Here is a 21,018-nt window from a genome sequence, read left to right on the forward strand (position 1 = left end):
CCATGTTGGTTCTTAAAAAGCATGTTGTTATTATCCAAAAAGTTCATAATATGGGAATAAATAATATGCTCCATAACCTTACAACAGATACAAGTTAAGGATATCGGCCTGAAGTCAGAAGGAGCGTGAGGTTTTTCGGTTTTAGGAATTGGTGTAACTATTGCATGCCTCCAATCGGAAGGCAACTGGGAGCAGTTCAAACACTGTTGAAAAATTATTTGTAGGACTTTACATGAGTACTCTTTTGTTATCAACAGAAGCTTCGCAGAAATAAGGTCACAACCTGGGGACGACGATAAAGACAAAGATTCAATAATTTTAAGGATCCCCTCACAAGTGATAGAAAGTTCGTTGCATTCATATTGAACGTTTAGGTTAGGAACGTCACAAGCTTGCACCGAGAGATCAGTGTCAGCTTCATCAGAAAATACTGAAGAAAAATAATTATTAAGGGCGTTCGAACACTCGTCATCTGACATAGCATCGCCATTTACACGGAGAAGGTTCTTATTCGTGGCAGCCCCGAACTGGCCGCCAATGACCCTCCAAAACCTCTTAGGATTTGTTTTTAATATCGTAGATAGATAATCACCGTAAAACTTCTGTTTGGCATCCACAAGCGCCTTCTCATATTCCGACGCGATAACAAACCATGATAACAAAGTAACTTTCCCAAAGCTGTGGGCTGTTGTTAGTATGTGCTCGGCGATACAACCTTTTTTTTCTCCGTAACAAGCGCTTTAGGTCGCAAGTATACCAAGGGCTGCGCTCACGAGTTTTAATTTGGATTCGAGGAATATACGTGTTCATACAGTACAAAACGGCATTCTTAAATTGAAGCCAGTTATAGTTCACCGGACGGTTATACCAGGTTGCCAGAAAACTGGACATGAAGTTCTGCATGTACGACTGAATTGCAGCAACATCCGCGTTTTTGTAATCGAAAATGTATTTTTTTAGTACCCTCTTTTGTTCGAAGTACAGGTTCAGTGTAACAGAGACTGCTCTGTGATCGCTAATCTCGTCTAAATATTGGACGTCTGTCACGTGGTCAGGCTGGTTCGAGAAAAACAAGTCCAAGGTGGAGTCTCCACGTGTAGGGGAAGTCACGAACTGCTTTAATGAGAATTCCTCACAAACTTCTGGTTTTCTGGCAGATTTTCCAGGCTAATATCGGCGCAGCTCCCCATGTAGTCGGCACACGGCGCACACTAACACTCCAGTCCCGCACTCGTTCTCATTGTCATTTCTCCATCTTGGCTTATCATGCTTGGCTTGTCATGTTTCCGGAACTGTTATCATAAATATCTCCCTATAGCCAGGATGTCCACCGAAACGTTTCTTCTCAGTCGAGACGGCGCAATAAAGATACTACAGGTGGATATTGCGCATCGTAAAATTGAAGGGGCCACTTCCGTTTCCAACCAGTGTGATTCGACGCGGACATCGAGGGCCCAAAAGTGCGCCATCGCATTTAAAAGAAAAAGAGAAGCTGTGTATGAGGCCGAAATGCTGAGACATGGTTTGATACAAGATGTGATAATACATTTGCAATGTGCGGGCCGGTAGTTTCAAGCATTTTGCCTAGCACTCTTACATAGTTGTCGTATTGTAGTTTATACTGTACTGTACAGTACCTGTCAGTACCTGGGTGTACAATTTCTGGCTCTTGGGGTTCTTTTGACATGCTCCGGAAGCTTATGGACGGTTTATGCAATATTCTTCTAAATGAAACTACGATTCATATGGCCAAATAACAGGACTTCGGATCCGCTTTCCTCAAAAGAGTACAGCATTGCCTCTGATTACATTATCACAGCCGCATGACATTCATTAGGAACCCATCCAGTCAAAACCAACCAAATGCCAATCCAACCCTAACAAAATATTTAAAAAAAAGAGGTTTCTACGCTTCTGTTTGTTCAAAAGCGTTCAAAGAGATGAGCAATGCTGCTAATTAAGTCTCTCGACATAGGATGATAAAGCAACATTAGAGACGAATGCAAAGAGCGCAAAAAACGTGTATCTCTCCTGTTTCGAACTTGTGTGCTGTGTGTGAACACTTCGCAGGGTTGATCACGACGCCGTACTCTTGCAAGCGGCGAAAGAGCTGTCGTAGGTGATCTTCATGTTCTTTGGCGGAGCTGCTGGCAATAAGTATATCATCAAGATATACAAAGCAGAAGTGAAGGCCGCGCGTAACCTCATCGATGAAGCGCTGGAACGTCTGGGCCGCATTACGCAGCCCAAAAGGCATGCGAATGTACTCAAATAAGCCGAATGGCGTTGTAATGGCGGTCTTGGGGATATCAGCAGGCTCTACCGGGATCTGATGGTAGGCCTTGATGAGGTCGATTTTGGAGAAAATGTTGGCACCGTGAAGGTTGGCAGCGAAATCGGAGATGTGAGGAATCGGATAGCGGTCCGGGATAGTCGCAGCATTTAGGGCGCGGTAATCGCCACAAGGGCGCCAGTCCCCTGGTTCTTTCTTAGGGACCATGTGGAGTGCCGAGGACCAGGGGCTGCTAGAAGGTCGTATGTAGCCCAGAGAAAGTAGGTGATCGAATTCACGACGAGCAATGGCGAGCCGCTCTGGCGGAAGTCTTCGGGGGCGCGAGTGAACCGGCGGACCTTTGGTGATGATATGGTGCGTCGTTGTATGACGAGGCGGGGTGTCCGTGGGCGGCAATCTGATGACGTCAGGAAATTCATCGAGGATGTTACGGAATTGCTGCGAGGCAGCGGGTCGGGCGAGAGCTGGGCTTATCGGATTCGTCAGGGCGCGGATGCCATTGACAGATAATCCAGTACAGTTGTCGATGAGCTTGCGGTTCTTCACATCGACCAGAAGGCCGAAATGCCGCAGGAGGTCAGCCCCGATAATGGCGTCCGAAACGTCCGCAATGATAAATACCCATTGAAAATTTCGCCGCAGTCCAAGGTTTAAGGTGAGGGAACGCTCTCCGTAGCATTTGATCGGTGAGGAATTGACTGCTTGTAGTATGTGGGAGGATAATCGCTGACGATCGGAAGCGCGGGGAGGGATGATACTAACTTCCGCACCGGTGTTGACGAGAAAGCGGATATGGTTGATGGAATCAGTGACATAGAAGAGGCGACGACCGTCGGACCCAGCAGCCGCTGCCGCCTTCAGTGGCTGGGGCTGGAGTTTTCCTGCCATGTACAAGGCTGACGGCAGTGGTAGGCCCGTGCACCGAATGTCTCATGATACCAACAATAAGATGATTGTGCTGGAGAAGGAGAACGGTAGCGGCGAGGGGAGCGGCGTCTGCGACGAGGGTCATCCCGGTAATAAGGTGGAGGAGAGCGATGGGGCCTTGAGGTAGAATTGACAACAAGGGTTCTCAGGCCGGACACTAAGTCAGTGAGGCGGTCTACGCTGGACTGGAGCGATGTGACGGTGGTAGAGAGGCCCGCGATGGTGGATGCTGGAGAGTAGCTGGCACCGAACTGGGCCGCTGAAGATGGGCATGGTGGGCAAAAGGCAGGAACGGCAGGGTGGGAAGGAGCGGGGGCGGGTAGATCGGTAAACCCATGGGATCGGGTGACGTTCGCCACCGACGGTTGACGCAGGTCGGCAATGCGGTCGGCAAGGCGCGCCAAGTCGTCGAGTGACATCTCGCCGGAGGCCGCGAGGACGATTCGAGCGTCGTGGGGTAATCGCTGGAAGAATAGCTCCCGCAGGAAGGCATCGTCTAAACGGGTGTCACCCGTGAGCTGTCTCATGCGGCGCAGCAGCTGTGAGGGTTTCTGGTCGCCGAGCTCCTCAGTGCTGAGAAGCTGCTGGAGGCGCCGATGGGTGGAAAGGGTAGTACGTTCGAGAAAAGTCACGCTTGAGGGTGTCATAGGGCGCTTCAGCTGGTGGATGTAAAATGATGTCGCGAATCTCAGCGGCGATCTCCACTGGAAGAGTGCTGACAGCGTGCCCAAATTTGGCGGCCTGCGAAGTCACGCGTCGAGCGTCAAACTGGCGTAAGAGAGATAGGCCAGGAGCGTAGCGGAATGCAGATGTTTATTGGCCGGTGGCCGCGGATGGAATGAACTCCGGGTGGAGAGCGTGGGCGGGAGCACGCGCTTCTTCATCGTCGGCGGAGGCCGCTACAAACTGTATACATCGAACGACTTATCCAAACACCCTACGCTCTTCATTTACGTAGCGTTTCACTGTAGAGTGTGTATCGAAGCGCTAGAGGCGCCATGAAGAAAGCCTGAAAACCTCTGTAAGGATATATAATGCATGCTTGGACGCTAATATACTCGCAATGCGGAGTACTAACCAAATATTGGTTAGAACAACAAAGCTATTAAAGAAACGCACACACGCAAAAAAAGGAACCTGCTACGTCCCTACCGTTGCCAGCACGACGGAGAAATTCGATGCGACGTCACAGCGAGGCAGACAGGGGACTAGCTTGGTGCAACCTTGCTGTGAGCAAATGATGTACGCGACGTCAAGCCGCTTGTAAACGGGGGGGGGGGGGGTTCTTTTTTGCTAGGGAACAGCTCCCTTGTTGACTGCGATATGGCACACATCAGATATATTTCAGATAAAATTACCCCTCGTGAGCCAATATTCAACAAGAACTCAGATTTTTCGGGGACCTTTAAGTGCTAAGTACAGGTCCAGACAGAGGTTTACGGAACATCAGAGCGATCTATTTCTCGGTCAGAGCGAGACCCTAGCAGGGAAAGAGTGGACACTCTTACTGAAAGGTGCATGGAATATCCAGCTACCTGTCTGTAAGTGTATCTGCTCCCGTTTTCTGCACGGGAGTCGCTCTAATGAACATATACTCCACTCCAGTGTTCCATGAACTGTTGTCGGGATCTGTAACAGCTTTTTTTCAGTATAGTCTGTCATCCCATCCGAAGGCGTAGTGGAAGGACGCCCCTTTTCGCATCAAACCTCATCTGCGCAGCAACAAATGGCGGCTTTTTACTGAAAAGGCATAGGGTGAGAGTTGGTTTTCAACCTCTTTTCTGCAGGATCGCAACGCTTACGAAGAAAAAAATCTGGCACATGTAATGCAAGTTACAGTGGTATCAAACCAACGACAGCGACTGAGCTGTTTATTTGAGCTCTCCTGTCGCTATGGGCGTGGCCCGCCCTGTTCATTGTGATTCGAAAAAAGATATTCTGTACATTAATTGGGACAGCCCATAAAGCCGCTATTCCACATGCATGCAGTAGCGTCTCCTCTCCGCTGCTATTATATGGGCGATGAGAATCCTATACGCACACCTGTTTGCTTGTATCTCGCATGGCTGCCGTTTTTTGGCAACTTTTGTCAACAACGCATCCTCCCTCCTGACGTCATGTGCGCTCCGATTTGCTGCTGTCCCAACCAATGAAGTGCCGAGTCGGAAGTCAAAACCTATGCCGGCATTGACAAACAATAAGAGAAAAGAAGCGTATTCCAGCTCCAAATCTATGAGGTTTTTCGGCTTCTTTCGAAAATTCGTGAAAACGAGTATGTGATGTGATGTGCTGTGAAGGAAAAAAAAAAGGGAATGTGAGTTTTGGGAAGCAAGTAATCTTCACTGAAAGCATTTATAATTCACGAGACTTTGAGCAAAATTGATTGATAACGCGAAATAAAATACACGTGTTTCTAGTGTGCTGTGGCACATTAACCGATTTTTTATCTTGTCGCTGAAACGTTTGTGTCTTGACACGTTTGTTGCTGTTCATCGTTCGGGCGTTGCGAATGCGTGCTTCGTGAGTTTAACGTCTTGTGCAATGTGTGTTGTTCAATCGATACGCATTCGAGAGTACGTGAGGGCTGATTAAAATTATTCGTTTTTGTATTCACTGTTTGTGCTATTTCCGGCGACCGCTCAGGGTTAAGTGGAGAGGTTTCCGGTTCCTGGAATGACGTGGCAACGCCCATTCTATTCCCTCAATTCCAGAAAGAAGAATAAACGAGGCAATATGACTGAAACAAGTAAGAGCCTTGTAGTGGCAATTACGCTGTCTCCATGCGCGTATTGTTCCTCTATAGCTGACCTTCGCACGCCTCTTCTTCACCCGGCCGCCTATACCTGTGTTTCGTCGTTTCAGTAGCAGACGACAGCCGAGCTCGGGAGCAGGTTTGCTGACTCCGATCACTTTTTGCCAAAATGATTACTTTCTTGCCCTGATGCCTCCTGAATATTTTGGATGGCTACTTTTGGTTACAGTTAAAGTTCGCCAAAAAATCCTCAGGAAATCAAGTTCATGTTTATCGGAAACAGGTGGTTTTGAAAAACCGACGAATCGTGGTAGGCACAGTGTTCGAGCCTTATCTGGTATTCCTTTTTATTTTATATAACCTATTCTCCTCTTTAAAGTTCCACATTGAAAGTATGACGCATAACTATGCGAATTAATGCGAATAAATTAGAGACATGCCCTCTAATTTAAAGGAAAAAGAAGAAAAAAACGCGTGCAGCCCCGCTTGAACTAAATGCGGACGACAGGATGCGTTTGGCCCACGAATATGGCGGACCCTATGCGCGATCCAGTCCTGGGTGATTCCATCTCAACTCAGGCAAGCTGGTCCGGACACCGTGAGTGATTTTTATTGAAAAAATATATGTTGTAGCCTGACTCAGACTGAGATTGGGACAGCAAGCGTTTTTTCTCTAGTCTCCATAGTTCCCGAGGAAAACAATCCGGAAGAATATGCATGTCCGGCGCGCTTTCAGGCATTGCGATTTCGCTGTTCAATGACTGTCCAACGAACGCATTCACGGCTTTGAATTTTTTCCCACGCACTGTCAGCTATGTTGGCTTCCAGTGCTTGGGTTCTGTTGTGGCGGGGATTTTGTTATTTTGGAGCTAAAAATAAGTTGGTTGCGACGACGAAAATTGCTCATATTCTTGCGGCTATTGCGGCACTCGTGTACATGCCAGTGAAACAAGAAAGGCATCTCCGTGTAGGTGGATACTGAGCTCTATAACTTGGTATCAAATTTAAGGGTGTAGGCCAGGTTGGTGTCACGCATGACGGCGTCTACAACACGTGACATTTGAAAAAAAATGTGGTTCGGAAAAAAACTGTTAGCTCGGTAACAAAGGATTCAGATATAATCATTCAGGTTTCTGCCACATATTATTTCCCTTGTGGTCAACGTCACTAGTAAGTATGGGTCAAGTAGACGTTTCGGTGTTACCTAGTCACTAAGAACTCCTTGTGAATGTGTACGCATCCTCCCACATTATTTATTTCTACGTCAGACTTTTACTTTACAGGTGTTATGTACTGATTCTAAACTAAATACGCGTACGTTCAGTGCATGACAGCTATTTCGGTAACCACTATTTGTACGTATGGCAACTTCCGGTTACTTTTCGGTACCCGGGCGGCTTTTGCATCGGCGAGTTGGCAAACCTGCTCGACGTTGCCCTCCGATTCCTTGTCCGTATCGCTATAAGCCAATCAGTTATCAGCGTACCCAAGCAGCACAGTGTACTGAAAGTCGAGTGCAAGAGGGGTGGACGGGTAGGTGGAAGGCCTTGAACAGACTCGTGAAACTAAAGAACATTGAGAAGTGTCACGTACCGTCCACCCGTATTGCACTCGCCTTTCAGTACATTGTGCTGCTTGGGTACCAATAGCCGATTGGCTGATAGCAATACACAAATGGAATCGGAGGGTACTCACGGGTTCCTAAAACTCCCGATTGGAGCACATAGGCCGGATCCTTCGTTTCCCATTTTGTTTTCGGACAACATAAAATAAAATGACGAGATACGCGCAGGCCCTTTAGCCGCCCCTTTGAACCAAACAAAGTTCACGGCGCTTTACCTGAACTTCGTAGAACCGGTGGGCGCAGTTGAGTAGGTGCCACTGAATGCTCAGCTGAACAGTATTCGAACCAGCACCGAAAAAATTGATGACGTTTCCCACCAGACGAGACACTGCACAAAATACCAATGTCATATTAGGAAACAATAGACTGTTAGACACGGTTAAGAAAAAAAATCTCAAGACTAAGATCCGAGAATTCCTAATCGTACCTTTGGCGCACGTACGTACATATGGCAATTCAATCCTTCCGGTAATGCGAATTTTTCACGTAGTCAAATCGACACTTGTTTTCGAGCCATTATTATTTGGCTTCATTATAAACACTTCTAATGTGCAGTCCGCTTCACGTTTCACGTCTAGTGGCATTGCAGAGAAGTTGAAATATTTATGAGCACTAACGCGCACTGCGAAAGCCTCCTTTCACAAGTGTAAAATTCAGGAAAGCATGGTGCAACTAATTTCCTCATACCAATGTTCATGGCGCCCTATATGCCCTCTTTTGGAAGCACGCCTTTCCTAGAAGCGCGCCTAGACAGATGGTTCACGAAGCAGTAATAAACGCATACGATCAAAAATGATACATAGCCTAGATGCTGCGCTTTTAAAACGGAACCTCACCGCATAGGAAGTCATCATCCCCAGAATGGGGTCGTCCTCTCTCCACCATATGTGGAAAAGGGAAGCATACGCCTTTTTGTGACATTTATGGAGTGATGTTCTCTGTCATAGAAAAGTCTCCAGTTTTGAACATATCAGGGGATAATGATGTTCTTAGGGATGATGGTTTGGCTAGGGGGGACCGTGTTATGGGGTGAAGTTCTGCTGAATGTAGTGCACACCACAAGGAACTGAGTGGCGCACACGGAAAATAAACAATTGACATCAAAACATGATGACGTTGAAACCCGATAATTGCTGAATTCCTCGATGTATCACTGATGCCCGTAGAAACTAAACGCCGCGCACGACACGAAACAATACTAGTTGTACATAATAAGGCGGCATCATGCAACTTCGAATAGTAGAAGCTCGTCTGAACTGCGTTGTTCACCATTTTGTCAAGTGGATATTGTTTACGGACAAGCCTTGTTGCATTCTCACACTTCGGCCAGAATGTGGAAATCAAACAAGCTTTAAAGGGTCTCCGACCAGAATCTGGAGGCACTTTTGCGCAGTGGCTAGCGATACAACACATAAAAGCAACTTCACATATGAAAATGCATGCCTCAACACCTCGTAGTTTTCGTAAACTCGAATTTTAAACATCGCGGTTCACTTGGACGCTGGCACACCTAGCATCAAACCAAGAAAACGTACGCATATATAGAAAACTCATCTGGTCATCCCACTGGGATGACACCAAACGCCCATGCAATCAAGCCGCAGAATTCCGTCACGTGATCAAGCACTACAACGACAACTTTCTCCAAGAACCAAATATTTCTACGCCAAACGTCTGCAAATTTCGACATCTGTGTCCTGTTTTATAACTGCGATAAACTAATTAGCGACTTCGCTGGAAAGCGGAACTAGCTACGACGACTTTCGGGATCCAGCACGCAGTTTTCACAGCGTTAGTGTAGTGTGTGTACTTCGAAGTTTTCTTTTTCTTATATCTTTTGGAACAACCGACCAATTTATCAACGTACACTGTTGGACTTCGTTTGGCATGCCTCTCGGTCGTGTCGTCAAAGTGAGGTTTCTCAGTGGGCATTCAGTTCCGTATGATACTGCGCGTTCAACCGCTACGTCAGCTATGGCTTGGCAGTATTGGAGAGTGTCCTGACAGCGCAGTAGAGAAGTGCAGATTTTGCCAATCGCATTTGAAGAATGCAGACTTCGAGAGGGACCCGTCGGGCGACTGCATCAGTCGCTGCACTTCAGATAGGTAAATATATTTCAGTTGTTGTGGTTAGAGTAAGTTATGCTCATAGCTCGAGCTATTTGAAACACGGCATTTTGAAACACGGAAAATGGCAACGTGAAGTAACACATGAATATTTATAGTACTACAATAGGCACAATTCTTCATTCTTATGTAAATATTTAACATAACCTGTTATTGACTTTACAACTAAGAATACGACAGCGATGAACAATAACGGACACATTTTTCTTGTTGTTACTGATTAATTTAGGCTTCCCTGTTTCAAGTCATTGCGTCATTAATGTGGTATGATACGTATAAGTACATGCATCTCCAGCCTCTCGCACTGTTCTCATATTGACTGTTCTGGCCGTACGAAAAAATTAAATAATGATAATAATGTTCACCAGTATGTCTTGTGCGTAATTGTTACACGCCAGCAAGCTACGAAATGAAAGTGACATGTTTATAATTTTACTTTCGTATACAACATCTCATTGAAAATTATAACATATTCGCAGTGCACTTTGCATAGTACTTATATGCAGCTGCGCTTCCGCAGCATTAGAGTACATGCGCCTCCTCATACAATGCTTTCTGCTCTAGAGAATCCAGTATGCCCTCGGGCCTTGCCCACTAGGCCCGAAATGTTGTCACGAGACCACACTAACCAAATGAACGGAGCTGTTAGAGTTCGCTGGCATTTCTGACAAAGATCGAAAGTTGCTGTGCATGCGTGCGCAGCGGAGTCATGAGTCCATCACACAAGTATGCGATCACCATTACTACCTCTACATATACATGTACTCCAGCCTCGTTGCTTCCAAGTTATCTACGAACCCCTTTGGACATCACATAAGAGGTTCTAGGGGCACGAAGTTCAGAAGAGGGAGGTTCGAGAGAAGTTCGAAGAGGCTCAATGCATGGCTTCCGCCATGGGCATCCTCAGATGGGCTCTGAGTGGGCTCAGTGGGCTCTAGGGCATCCTCAGATGCCCTAGAGCCCACCAACGCCTTGTTGACTGGTTATCATGAGAGCGTGGACGTTTTTTTCCTACCTTTGTGGTTTGCTGTCGTTAAATTATTTTTGCACATTGTGACCCGAATATACGTGTACACGTATGAAAGCAGTAAACATGTACCAGTGTGTTGAATTTTATCACTGCTTTGATCTCTGCTGGCATGATTCTGTTAATTCAAACCACTAAACATATGGACAGAACAAGCTTGATGTCGATACACTAAAGCTGTGATTATATGCCATCTTCTATCTAAAGGCACAACCGTCGGAAATGTAAAGGTTAAACAAATAAATAATAACGTAGCCAAGTAACCGAAGAAGCGAGGGAAACAGAAACGCACGACTCGGGGTAACCGCACCGGACGATACTGCATTGGAGTAAACGTCTGACCATCCTCGAGAAAAAAAATAATTTCTCGAACTTATAAAAAAAACTCGAGCGTGTTTTTTGATATGTGCTAGAAAAACGTCTATGCCACAATTGGATATCAATTTCATGCTTCTAGTCCGAACTCCTCATAACGAATTTTGCGCCGCTTTATGAGCATTTTTACCAAATGTGGCAACTTTGGCAATTTTTATGACACAAAGTAATCGCGATAAACCGATTACTTTTTTTAAGTCACCCACCAGTACTACACATCATTTTTTTTTTTTCAGCGAAATTAAACTCATCGACCTTTTTACGAAAGAAATTCATGAATTTGCTAGAAAATTGCGTTTTTTGTCCCCCCGCATGTACACGCGCAAAATGCGGTGAAACGTACGCGCCTCCGCACAGACATAGAAGCAACATCCCTGCAGCTGATTAAAAAACCGCAACGACTCACGTGGTTTCACTGAGCGCCAGTTGATCTCTGAGCGTATGGTGGTTTTCACGAAGCGCGCACTTTTCAATGGCGCCTCGCGCCGGGACGCTTCACTGCATAGCATAAATAACTCGCAGTGAAGCATTATACGAACCCAGAAGCACACCAGAATTTCCTCAGAAAAAAATGCGGGGGTCGAACAGCGCCTCTGGATGTTTTCGCGTGGAATGACTCCACTGCAATTCAGATAACGTGTCGTTACGTCTACTAGGGTAAAACCGTAGCTTCTTCTTGACGGTTACTAATATATCACAAGGGCGCCCTCTCGAGGACATGAAAATCCCAGGATGGGCCTTAGGGTATTTTATATTGAGGCGAGCCATTGTCGATGCCCCATGCAGTCACCGGAGGTACGAATTTTCCCTGTCTAAGGTGTTTTCTTGTTTGATTTTCGTACATAATCAAAAAGGCGGCGGTTTTGGCACAAACAAGCCCCGGTATGTGAAAAGGTTGAGCTCGCTCAGTGTGGACGGTAAAAAACTGGGCGTCCAAAATAAACCATAGATTGAGAAGTTACCCGTCAAAAAGTACTCTTTACAAGTTACCGTGTAAAAAATGTAACTAAGTTAATAACGAAGTTCTTCAGCATGAATGTAACTCACAGTTACTGAGTTACTTAAAAAAAGAACGACTTACTTCCAAGTTACTTCGGATACAAAAAAGCATTACGCAGGTGCAGCGGGACTGAGCAGGTTAGACCTTGAGTTGCCTCCAGAGGAGTGCAACACGCTTAGATCGTTTTCGTTTATATCCAACAATAGACCTCTCCCTGTTTGTAAACAAACGATGTCCAAGTGTTCCACAGCGTCACAAATTTGGTAGAGTTGAACTACGCGCGAAGCTAGACGTGAACAAGGTCGCGCCCCAAAGATACGGCCTCGAGGGGATTACAATGATCTCTAAAAGAGACGCGACCTTCGGTCCTACTTTTCTTTCAATAGGAGGCAGCGAACAAGTGCCCGTTCGTGGAACCCAGCCCTCTCGTTCCGATTTGTTTCGGTTTCAGTCTGTCTGCCAACGTCATGATGACGTTTCTGTGGTAGAAGTCTATTCGAACGCTTTGCATCAGGGAAGGGTAACGGTAATGGTAACGGAAACAGAAACGGTATACTACCGAAATTGGAGATGGTAACGATAACGGAAACGCATACCACGGTCCTCCATGACCGGAAACAGGAACGGAAACGAAAATTATCGTCCGGTATTGAATTCGGGTAATGGCTATTCCTGTTGTGCGATGACATTTGAGTCACTTTTCATTTTGGTTTTTGTATTTGGATGACTCAATTCCCTGTAATGCTCTACATAGTATACGAGAGCATGGAAAGAAGGCACAATAATGGATCTCGAGGGTGCATCCGTCGTTTACCTCGTCCCAGTACTCGGAACTCCATGACATCAACACATGACTATGCTCCACCATAGCACGAAGATGAGAACCTACGATTTTTAGTTACTTATTTCGTACTTTTTTTTTTCATTTCACCGTGACCATGGCTGTATTAGTTACTATTCAGAGCGTCCACTTATGAATGTGAAATTGGATGAAGGTTACGCCCAGCCTGAATTGCTGGACTCCGAGTGACCACAGACATGTTGCTACATTATTCATTTTAAGGCTTCCAAGATGTGCGCATCCCAACGATGCAAAAATACTTGTGTAGTGTGTACTCGTGACACAGCACTTGGCCGGACGGGCTGTCCTCCCGCAGCTCTGTAACAGCCGTTCCATTAAGAGGCCATACCAGTCGGGGAGCAACTCCGATTCACGATTTTCCCGATTCTAGATGGCGCCACGCTCACCGTCCTTATCACGCCGTTCGCCTCCGACTCACGAAATAATCCCCATTGTGCATGGTTGACCTCACGAGTTTAAGGCAGCCCGCGCCCTCTGTTTGTCGAGTGGTAAAGGTTTGCCACGAAAGGTCCGCAGTTCGATTCGAGACATTCACGTCTTTTTGCTTGTCTCCTATTGCTACATGAGTACTTTATTTTTATTTTTTTTGTTCATATATTCATGCTACAATTATTGTTTTCACAAGTCACTGCCGCCTGTACTGACTGATTATGGAATTTTTAGTTGCTCTTCGTATTGTTTTACTAGTGCATACTTACTGTATGCCGACGTACAAGTGTGATTGGATAGTACGGATGCCGGTATCTCGGAGGCTCTCAATTGGATCTACCAGCGGCTGTAAATTAGGCTATAAACATTGCCTACACACAGCGCTTACAATGCCAGTCTGGAAAATCTGCTCGAAACGGTATTCCTTTTTTTTCTGCACTCGCTTACATCATAATAATAGTAATAATAATAAATAATAATAATAATAATTTTACTCAAGAAAGCAAACTACAAATATAATAAAACAGGCCTGTCAAAGCGGAAAAGCTTGTGGCACAGCGCCTGAAGCAGTCAGCGGCATACAGTTTGACAGTACATTAACATATAAAGGTACTACATCCTATGATAAAGTTGCCGTAGCGCTTTTTTTAGTTTGTACTTCGATTCCAAAGAAAAACTGTCGAAGGGGAGCTCATTAAAGATACGAGGTACATAGCATTGCCTGCGACAAAGTCCATATTTTGTGTGTGAGAAATGCACAACAGGGCAGCATTCACTAACCGGGGTCCTATATGAGGGGTCCCAAAAATGTTTTTACAACCTGCAATTTACCTTGATAATATCTCTATTATTCATGCGAAAATGACATTTTGATATGTATATTTCTGGTAAGTAAGCAATATCAAATATCTGAATTCATTTACAAGGCGTTTGTGTGAAAGACTTTTCAAAATTTCCGTCGTAGAACATACTTCTTATTATTACCCGAAAACTTCAGAACATATTTGAAAGGCTCCTTTCCTCCACGTTCTCCCTTCTTTTTCTTTCACCTTATACCCGCTCAGAAAAATGATGTCAGTCGACAACCCCAGTGACAGGGGACTCCCTTTCTTCTGGTGTACGAGTTTGCAAAACCGTGGAGGTGAAGGGCGTGGAGGTGAAGGAGGTGAAGGGCGATAAAGGCTTGGGGTCGACACACGGAAACCAACCAAAAAAGATATGGGAAGGTCGAGCGGCAAGGCCTTGCAGCGGGAGTCGCGATATTCCCAACACAGTCTTTTTCTTTTTTCTTTTTCCTGAACGCCAAGAGGAACGATTCGACAAAAAATAAAAGGACACATTGTAGAAAAATAATAATATGGTCACCTGACAACATAACAGGTTCTTGTTTGAGTGTGGCAAAACAGTACAGTTCGGCCTCCTTATTATGTGGGACAGGATAATATATGCCTTTTCTTTTTTTAGAATAATTTCTGAAGCGTAAATTTTTACTCCAGATTTCTTTGTGTTGGATGCTAAGGTCTCAGTTAATTCAATCGAAACTTGAAAACGTGAAATTCGGTCGTGGAAAAGCTGAAGAACTGGACACAATGTGAGCCAAATTCATGCGTATTTTAGGAAAATCACTATTCTTGAAGGGCAACACAGATGCAATTACAAAATTGGGGTTTCCAGATATGAATATGAGTGCTAGTTGCCAAATGAAGAGATGATCACGGAGAAGTCGTTTCATATAATCAAAGCTCGCCCGAGATGCCAGATTTTCATCCCCGGAAAAAATGTCCCCAGGAAGAACCGTCCCCAGAGAAAAATGCCCCCGGAGAAATCGTGTACGCAAGAACGAAAGCCGTTTGATCGAACGCGGGACATTTGGTCGAAAGTCATTTGATCGAACACCGTTTGATCGAAACGGCAGCGGTCGTTTGATTGAGTTTTTTATTGCTTCGTTTGGAGCAGATGCGTACTCTAAACAAGATTGATCTAAAGTTTTATATGGCTGTTAATACAATATCTGTATTTTATACTATGACGAAATTTCCTTCTTAGCATTTATACTTCGAGTGCCTTTCGTGCACATATCACTATCCCATTTCGGATCCCGGCAATGAAAAGGGTGCCCAGAAGAAGCACAGACTATTGGCTGCTCCCAACTTGAAGACATTTTCTTCGGTATGTGTCCTACAGCTACGCGGGATACTTCCGCATTGTTCTATTCAATTCAATTCAGTTTTATTCAATTTTATTTCCTTTCGAATGGGAGAGAGTAAAAAGCCAGAAGGCTATGCTGTTCGTTAATGACCAATAAAACTTTTCTGCAAATGACCAGTGGTCTCCCCTCTTTAGCTGCAAAAAAAAGAGAGCAAGAAACAAACAAAAAAGGAGAAGACACTGATTGCCTCATGCGGGTCTAGGACTTTTCGGTACAGGACACTTCGGTACAGGACCTTTCGGTACGCGGACCTTTCGGTACACGGACATTTCGGTACACGGCCACACCGCTGGAAGGTGGTCTTTGGCTTCTTAGTCATAAAACGGTGACTGTTTCTTTTTTTTTTCGAGTACCTAAAATTGCGAGTAGCTAGACTATGCATTAATCATGCAATGCGTTGTTTCAGTATGTCATCCAAGGGAAATACTCGAAGCATCCCATGCACGATACATGTCTTTAGATGGTCGCCGCGAAAAGTATAATTTCCAGGCATTGCCTCTGCAGGGAGTGGCAGCCATAAGGCCGAAAAATCGAATCCTCGAACAAACCGAAAGTCAAAATTCAAGGCTAAGGTTAGGTTAAATTTTCTTTATATGGTTAGTTCAAAAAGAGTGTTTACAGTTTACACGCGCTTGGACGGACATTATATTGAAATCTTGTGCGAAAAAATTGAACAATGTCTCTTCGGCCTTCAGATAGGTCGGTGTTTTGATTTTTGAGCCCTTCGTCTGTTGGCCATTTTAATCTTTTGGCCTTTCGTGTTTTGACCTTTTGATGGGTTTCCCTCTGCAGGACACATAAGGGCTCAAGGATGGTAGTAAATGTGGTGACGGGAGTGTAGATGTTCCCCTAAAATTGCCTGTATCTGCATGCTGCAATGTCGCAAAGTAGCCTTTCTGCAGTGCCTTACGGGTGGCAACCAGAAGGGCGTAGGAAAGAATGACCCCGGAGAAAACGTTCCCGGAAGAAAGTGCCGCCGGTATAGCAGGCGGGCATTTTTATCTGGCTTATTTTGTCCTACTCTCTTTCACAGAAGACATCCCAGATGCCCGTTGTTAATGTAGGTCGTCAAAAATGTTATGCTCGTAAAAAAGAAAATGAAGATGTTGCCGGACTTTTCAGCAAACGTATTTTCGTTGAAAGCCGTTAAAAAAAAAGAAAGAAAGAAAGGTCATGGTAATTTTAATTTACAGTGAACAACGCAACGGACAACGAACTGATGTTTTCGTACGTGCAAAACCTTGTAATGCCCTTCCTTATACAGGGTCTTTTTTTATACAGATTTTTTATTAAAAATCTATGAGAGTCCCAGATATGCCGTGTGGGTGACAATAGCTGGCAAAGAATATCTGCGGTCCCAGAGATGTTAGAAGTGAAAACAGGACGTCTGTAGCTCATACATTTTTAATAAAAAAATCTGTATTGAGAACAAAACACGTTGTCATAACCAATAAGCCGAAGACCATATTCCAGCGGTATGGCCGTGTACCGAAATGTCCTTGTACCGAAAGGTCCGAGTACCGAAACGTCCCTGTACCGAGAGGTCCGTGTACTGAAATGTCCGTACCGAAAGCTCCGGTACCGAAATGTCCTGTACCGAAAGGTCCTTATCCCGCCTCATGCTCCGTCTGTTCGAACCAAAAGTTACTGAAAAAGAGGTGCTAAGGACACGCTGCGAGCTTCGAACTCGCTTCGAAAAAACGTCTTTCGAACAGACGGCGTCGATCAACCGGCTTTCGACCGAACACCTTTATGTATAAATGTACAAGATAAAATGAAAGGAACTTGACGCGCGACGAGGTCTCAGAGCACGATTTCCGTCTCATAACGCTCTGATTATTACCCGGAAACTTCAGTACTATATTTTTAGACACTCCTTGGTTTTCACAGGGTACTTCACATTACACCAGACCTTTCGTTCAGCGTAGACACTAGTTCAGCGGAGAATCCCCAGTGACCCGGAGCTTTTCCTTATCTTCCTGAGAAGGCCTCCCTTTGTGCGCCGTGCACAGACAGACGGGTACAGGTTTTGGGTCATCCGAGGGAGGAGGAGTGTCGTTGGGAGGAACCCGAGAGGTCTGCCAGCCTGATTAGGCGGCATGTTTCTCGGGAAGGGAAAGGTGGTGGAGAGGAGGAGAGGAAAGGGTGAAGTGGAAGACCGAGCGGAATCCGCTCGGGGGGAGGATAGCTGCGTCCATGGGCCGACTTCAGGGGAACTGTGCCGGCATACGCCTATTACACATCTGAGGGAAACCCAGGAAAAACCCCAGACGGCACAGCTGGCCCGCGGATTCCAACCGCGGACCTCCCAGTCTCCAAGCGCACGCGTTACCGCTGCGCCACCGGAGCTGGGTCATCCAACGTGCAACTAGCAAGGATTGTCGAAAGATGGAAAAACCAGGGAACCGGTCTCGAAAAATTGGCCGTATCTCAAAATAACGTGATCGAAGTCCCCGTTGAAAAATAAACTACTGTAAATAAATGTTATCTGGCTATTTCTGCGCATGCATATATTATACACCGCCTTGGTTTATTCTGTATACTGGTGGCAGTACAGAAGCTTGTAGCAACATTGCGGCGCGCGTTATGCACCGGTGCGCGTTATACATGGAAGTTTTTTTCAAATTCGGCTCATTTTTAGGGGTGCGCGTAATACACGAGTGCGCGTTATACACAGGAAAATACGGTACTGTAAATAAATGTTATCTGGCTATTTCTGCGCGGAAAACGCAAAGCCCACTAAAACTAACCTGAACATGAAAATGCAACCACCGAACTTTTACTAACCTAATAATCAGCTAACTAACGTGCTGTTCCGTCGCGTCCGTTTCATTTATCTCCTATTTCTTAATTTTATTTATTTATTTATTTATGTATTTTTGGAATAGCAAGCCGACGTCCCGTTTGGCTGACCTTTAGCCCGTTTTTTTTTTTCTTTTTCGTCTAATAAATATCCCCTCCCCCCCTCCCCCGTCGCTGTCGATGGTTGTCGTTGGTTTTCCTTGCTTCGCGAACGTGAATTTGGGTTCCGGAAAAGACTGTTGCTCATTGCGTGGGCGGAAATTAGCAGCGGTCACTTGATCGATTTTTCTTATTGGTTCACGTGGAGCGTTTATGAAAATAAGTTCCCCTAGAAGTCGGCCCAGGACGCACATTTCCCCAGGGCGTCAGTCGTGACGTTGCCCACATACGTGAGGCCGACAACGGCAAGCCCTTTCACCATCACCACCACCACCACCACCAAATAAATAAAATAATAAAGATAAAAATAAAAATAAATCGATCAATAAAAGAAAGAAAGAGAGACAACAAATAAAGCTGCAGTTCTAAGTGCGGTTATCCTAAGAAACATTTATATGTGTGTGATCCGCTTGCTGGCTGTTTCAACATTACGAATATTACAGGGCAGTCCTGTTGAACGTTACTGGAATGTTTGTGAAGTTGGCCTTTCACTAACCGTAAATACGAGAGATTCTCGTTAGCCTTATGAGACAGTTGACTGAGTAAGCACAAACCCGAAACGGCTGTGATGTTCGTGAATGACAAAGGTTTGCAAATAACCAGAGGTCTCCCCTCTTTAGCCTAAAAAAAATGAAGCAAGAAACAAACAAACAAACAAAAAGGAGAGGACACTGATTGCCTCATGCTCCATATGCTTGAGTCAAAAGTTGCAGAAAAAGAGGTGCTAAGGACACGCTGCGACCTTCGAACTCCCTTTGAAAAAACGTCTTTCGAACAAACGGCGTCGATCAACCGGCTGTTGATCGAACGGCTTTCGACCAAGCGTCTTCGATCCTTCTCCAAACAGCTTAGGATTTCGGAATATCCAGCTATAATGTGATGAGGACGATGCGATGGACTGTGGACGGTGAACTGTCAAAAACAAGCCTAAACTAACCTACCCTGGAAACTACCTAACCTAGGACCCGGCTCTAACCGGACTAGGGTCGCTACGTCCAACGAGACGTTACATCCAACGCGCCGTTACATCCATCGGTGGACGTAACGGCGCATTGGATGCAACGGCTTGTTGGCTATAACGGCACGGTATGGACGTACCGACACGTTGGATGTAACCGCACGGTGGACTTAGTGATCTTTTGGATGTAAATGCTCGATGGAGAAGCGGCTTCAGGATATGTCGGTCGTGAACTAATATGGCATCGATGTAGTTTTGGAATCAGCCACTCCATAACACACATTTCGCTGCGTATCCTCGCAATGTTTTTGTTTGTTTGTTTTCATAATGTGATGTCATGTGATAAAGCCAAAAAAAATTGGGATGTGAGTTTCGACGACGTCGAACTGGCTACCCCAGTACTCTTACACAAACACATGATGAGATTATGAAAAACAGAGATGATGATTTTCGTTTTCGTGAGAGTCCGTCAAATTACGATGTTTTATGATTTGATATGTTCACAAGTTACGGACAGAGTTGCTGTTGTGAGAGAATAAATTAGGTCAGTTTCTAAATTACGAGGTTGGTCCACAAGTTGAAATCCCCAAATCTCAAAATATTCACGAAATAATATAGAGGTAAAAAAGGTAAAAGCGCATTAGGTAAAAAAAGCTGCTGGTGGTGTGTGTCATATTCTGCTTGCTGTACGTAGTTGGCCTCGCTGAGGGCGGACCGCTCGTCACGACCAACGCAACAGCGCGCGTCCTAGGCCGACTTCCAAGGAAACCGTACCGGCATGTGATCGTCGGGGGAACCCAGGGAAAACCTCCTGGCAGCACGGCCGGACTGGGCATAAGTAATACCCCTGTCACACGGGGATTCGATCCTTCTCGAATCCGATCCGCATCGAACTTCCCGAGCACGCTCGAGTTTTGACGCTGCTACACGGCCACTTTCAATGCGCATTGAATGGTTGACCTGTGGCGCGAGAGGCGGCGAAACCGTCGCCGTCTGAGTACGTATCCGATTAGCTGTTCCGGCTGTTGTCGCGCGGTGTCGAGAATATAGGCAAATGAATAAACGGAACTCATTAATTTCGCGTTTCCTATATAACAGCGATATTAGTGGTAATTTATCGTATACCGATGTAAGCATCATTTGTAGCTTCGCACGCATGTCCGTCTTAAGTTATGACAGTTCACCGGGGTCGAGGATGCAAATGGCGTCCGTCGAGCCGTCTTGAAATTCTCAATCCTGTTATGGGAACTGTCTTGAGTCAAGCAGGATCAAAGTTCGATCCTGCTTGGAAGCGGCCGTGTAGCACCATCCGATCTGCATTGGGTTCAAGCAGGTTCGGTCCAGCAGGATCGAAAATGCCCGTGTGACAGGGGTATTAGAAAGCACCATGCCTGCCTTCGCGCCATTCGTTGTCGTAAAGCCGTGTTGCAACACGGCTTTACGACAACGAATGGCGCGAAGGCAGCCAATGATA

At 45.6% G+C, this 21,018-nt stretch overlaps 1 protein-coding gene across 1 annotated transcript in view; it reads right to left on the reverse strand.

Moving 5' to 3' along the window:
• LOC135371620 (cytochrome P450 2F3-like) overlaps positions 1 to 21,018 on the reverse strand; it is a 101,110-nt gene that overhangs the window by 16,216 nt on the left and 63,876 nt on the right. Inside the window, exon 7 of the mRNA XM_064605609.1 lies at positions 7,812 to 7,924. Coding sequence (XP_064461679.1) covers positions 7,812 to 7,924 — 113 coding nt within the window. The remainder of the gene's footprint in view (positions 1 to 7,811; positions 7,925 to 21,018) is intronic.

The sequence above is a fragment of the Ornithodoros turicata genome, unplaced genomic scaffold (assembly GCF_037126465.1).
Source record: "Ornithodoros turicata isolate Travis unplaced genomic scaffold, ASM3712646v1 Chromosome12, whole genome shotgun sequence".
NCBI lineage: Eukaryota > Metazoa > Arthropoda > Arachnida > Ixodida > Argasidae > Ornithodoros > Ornithodoros turicata.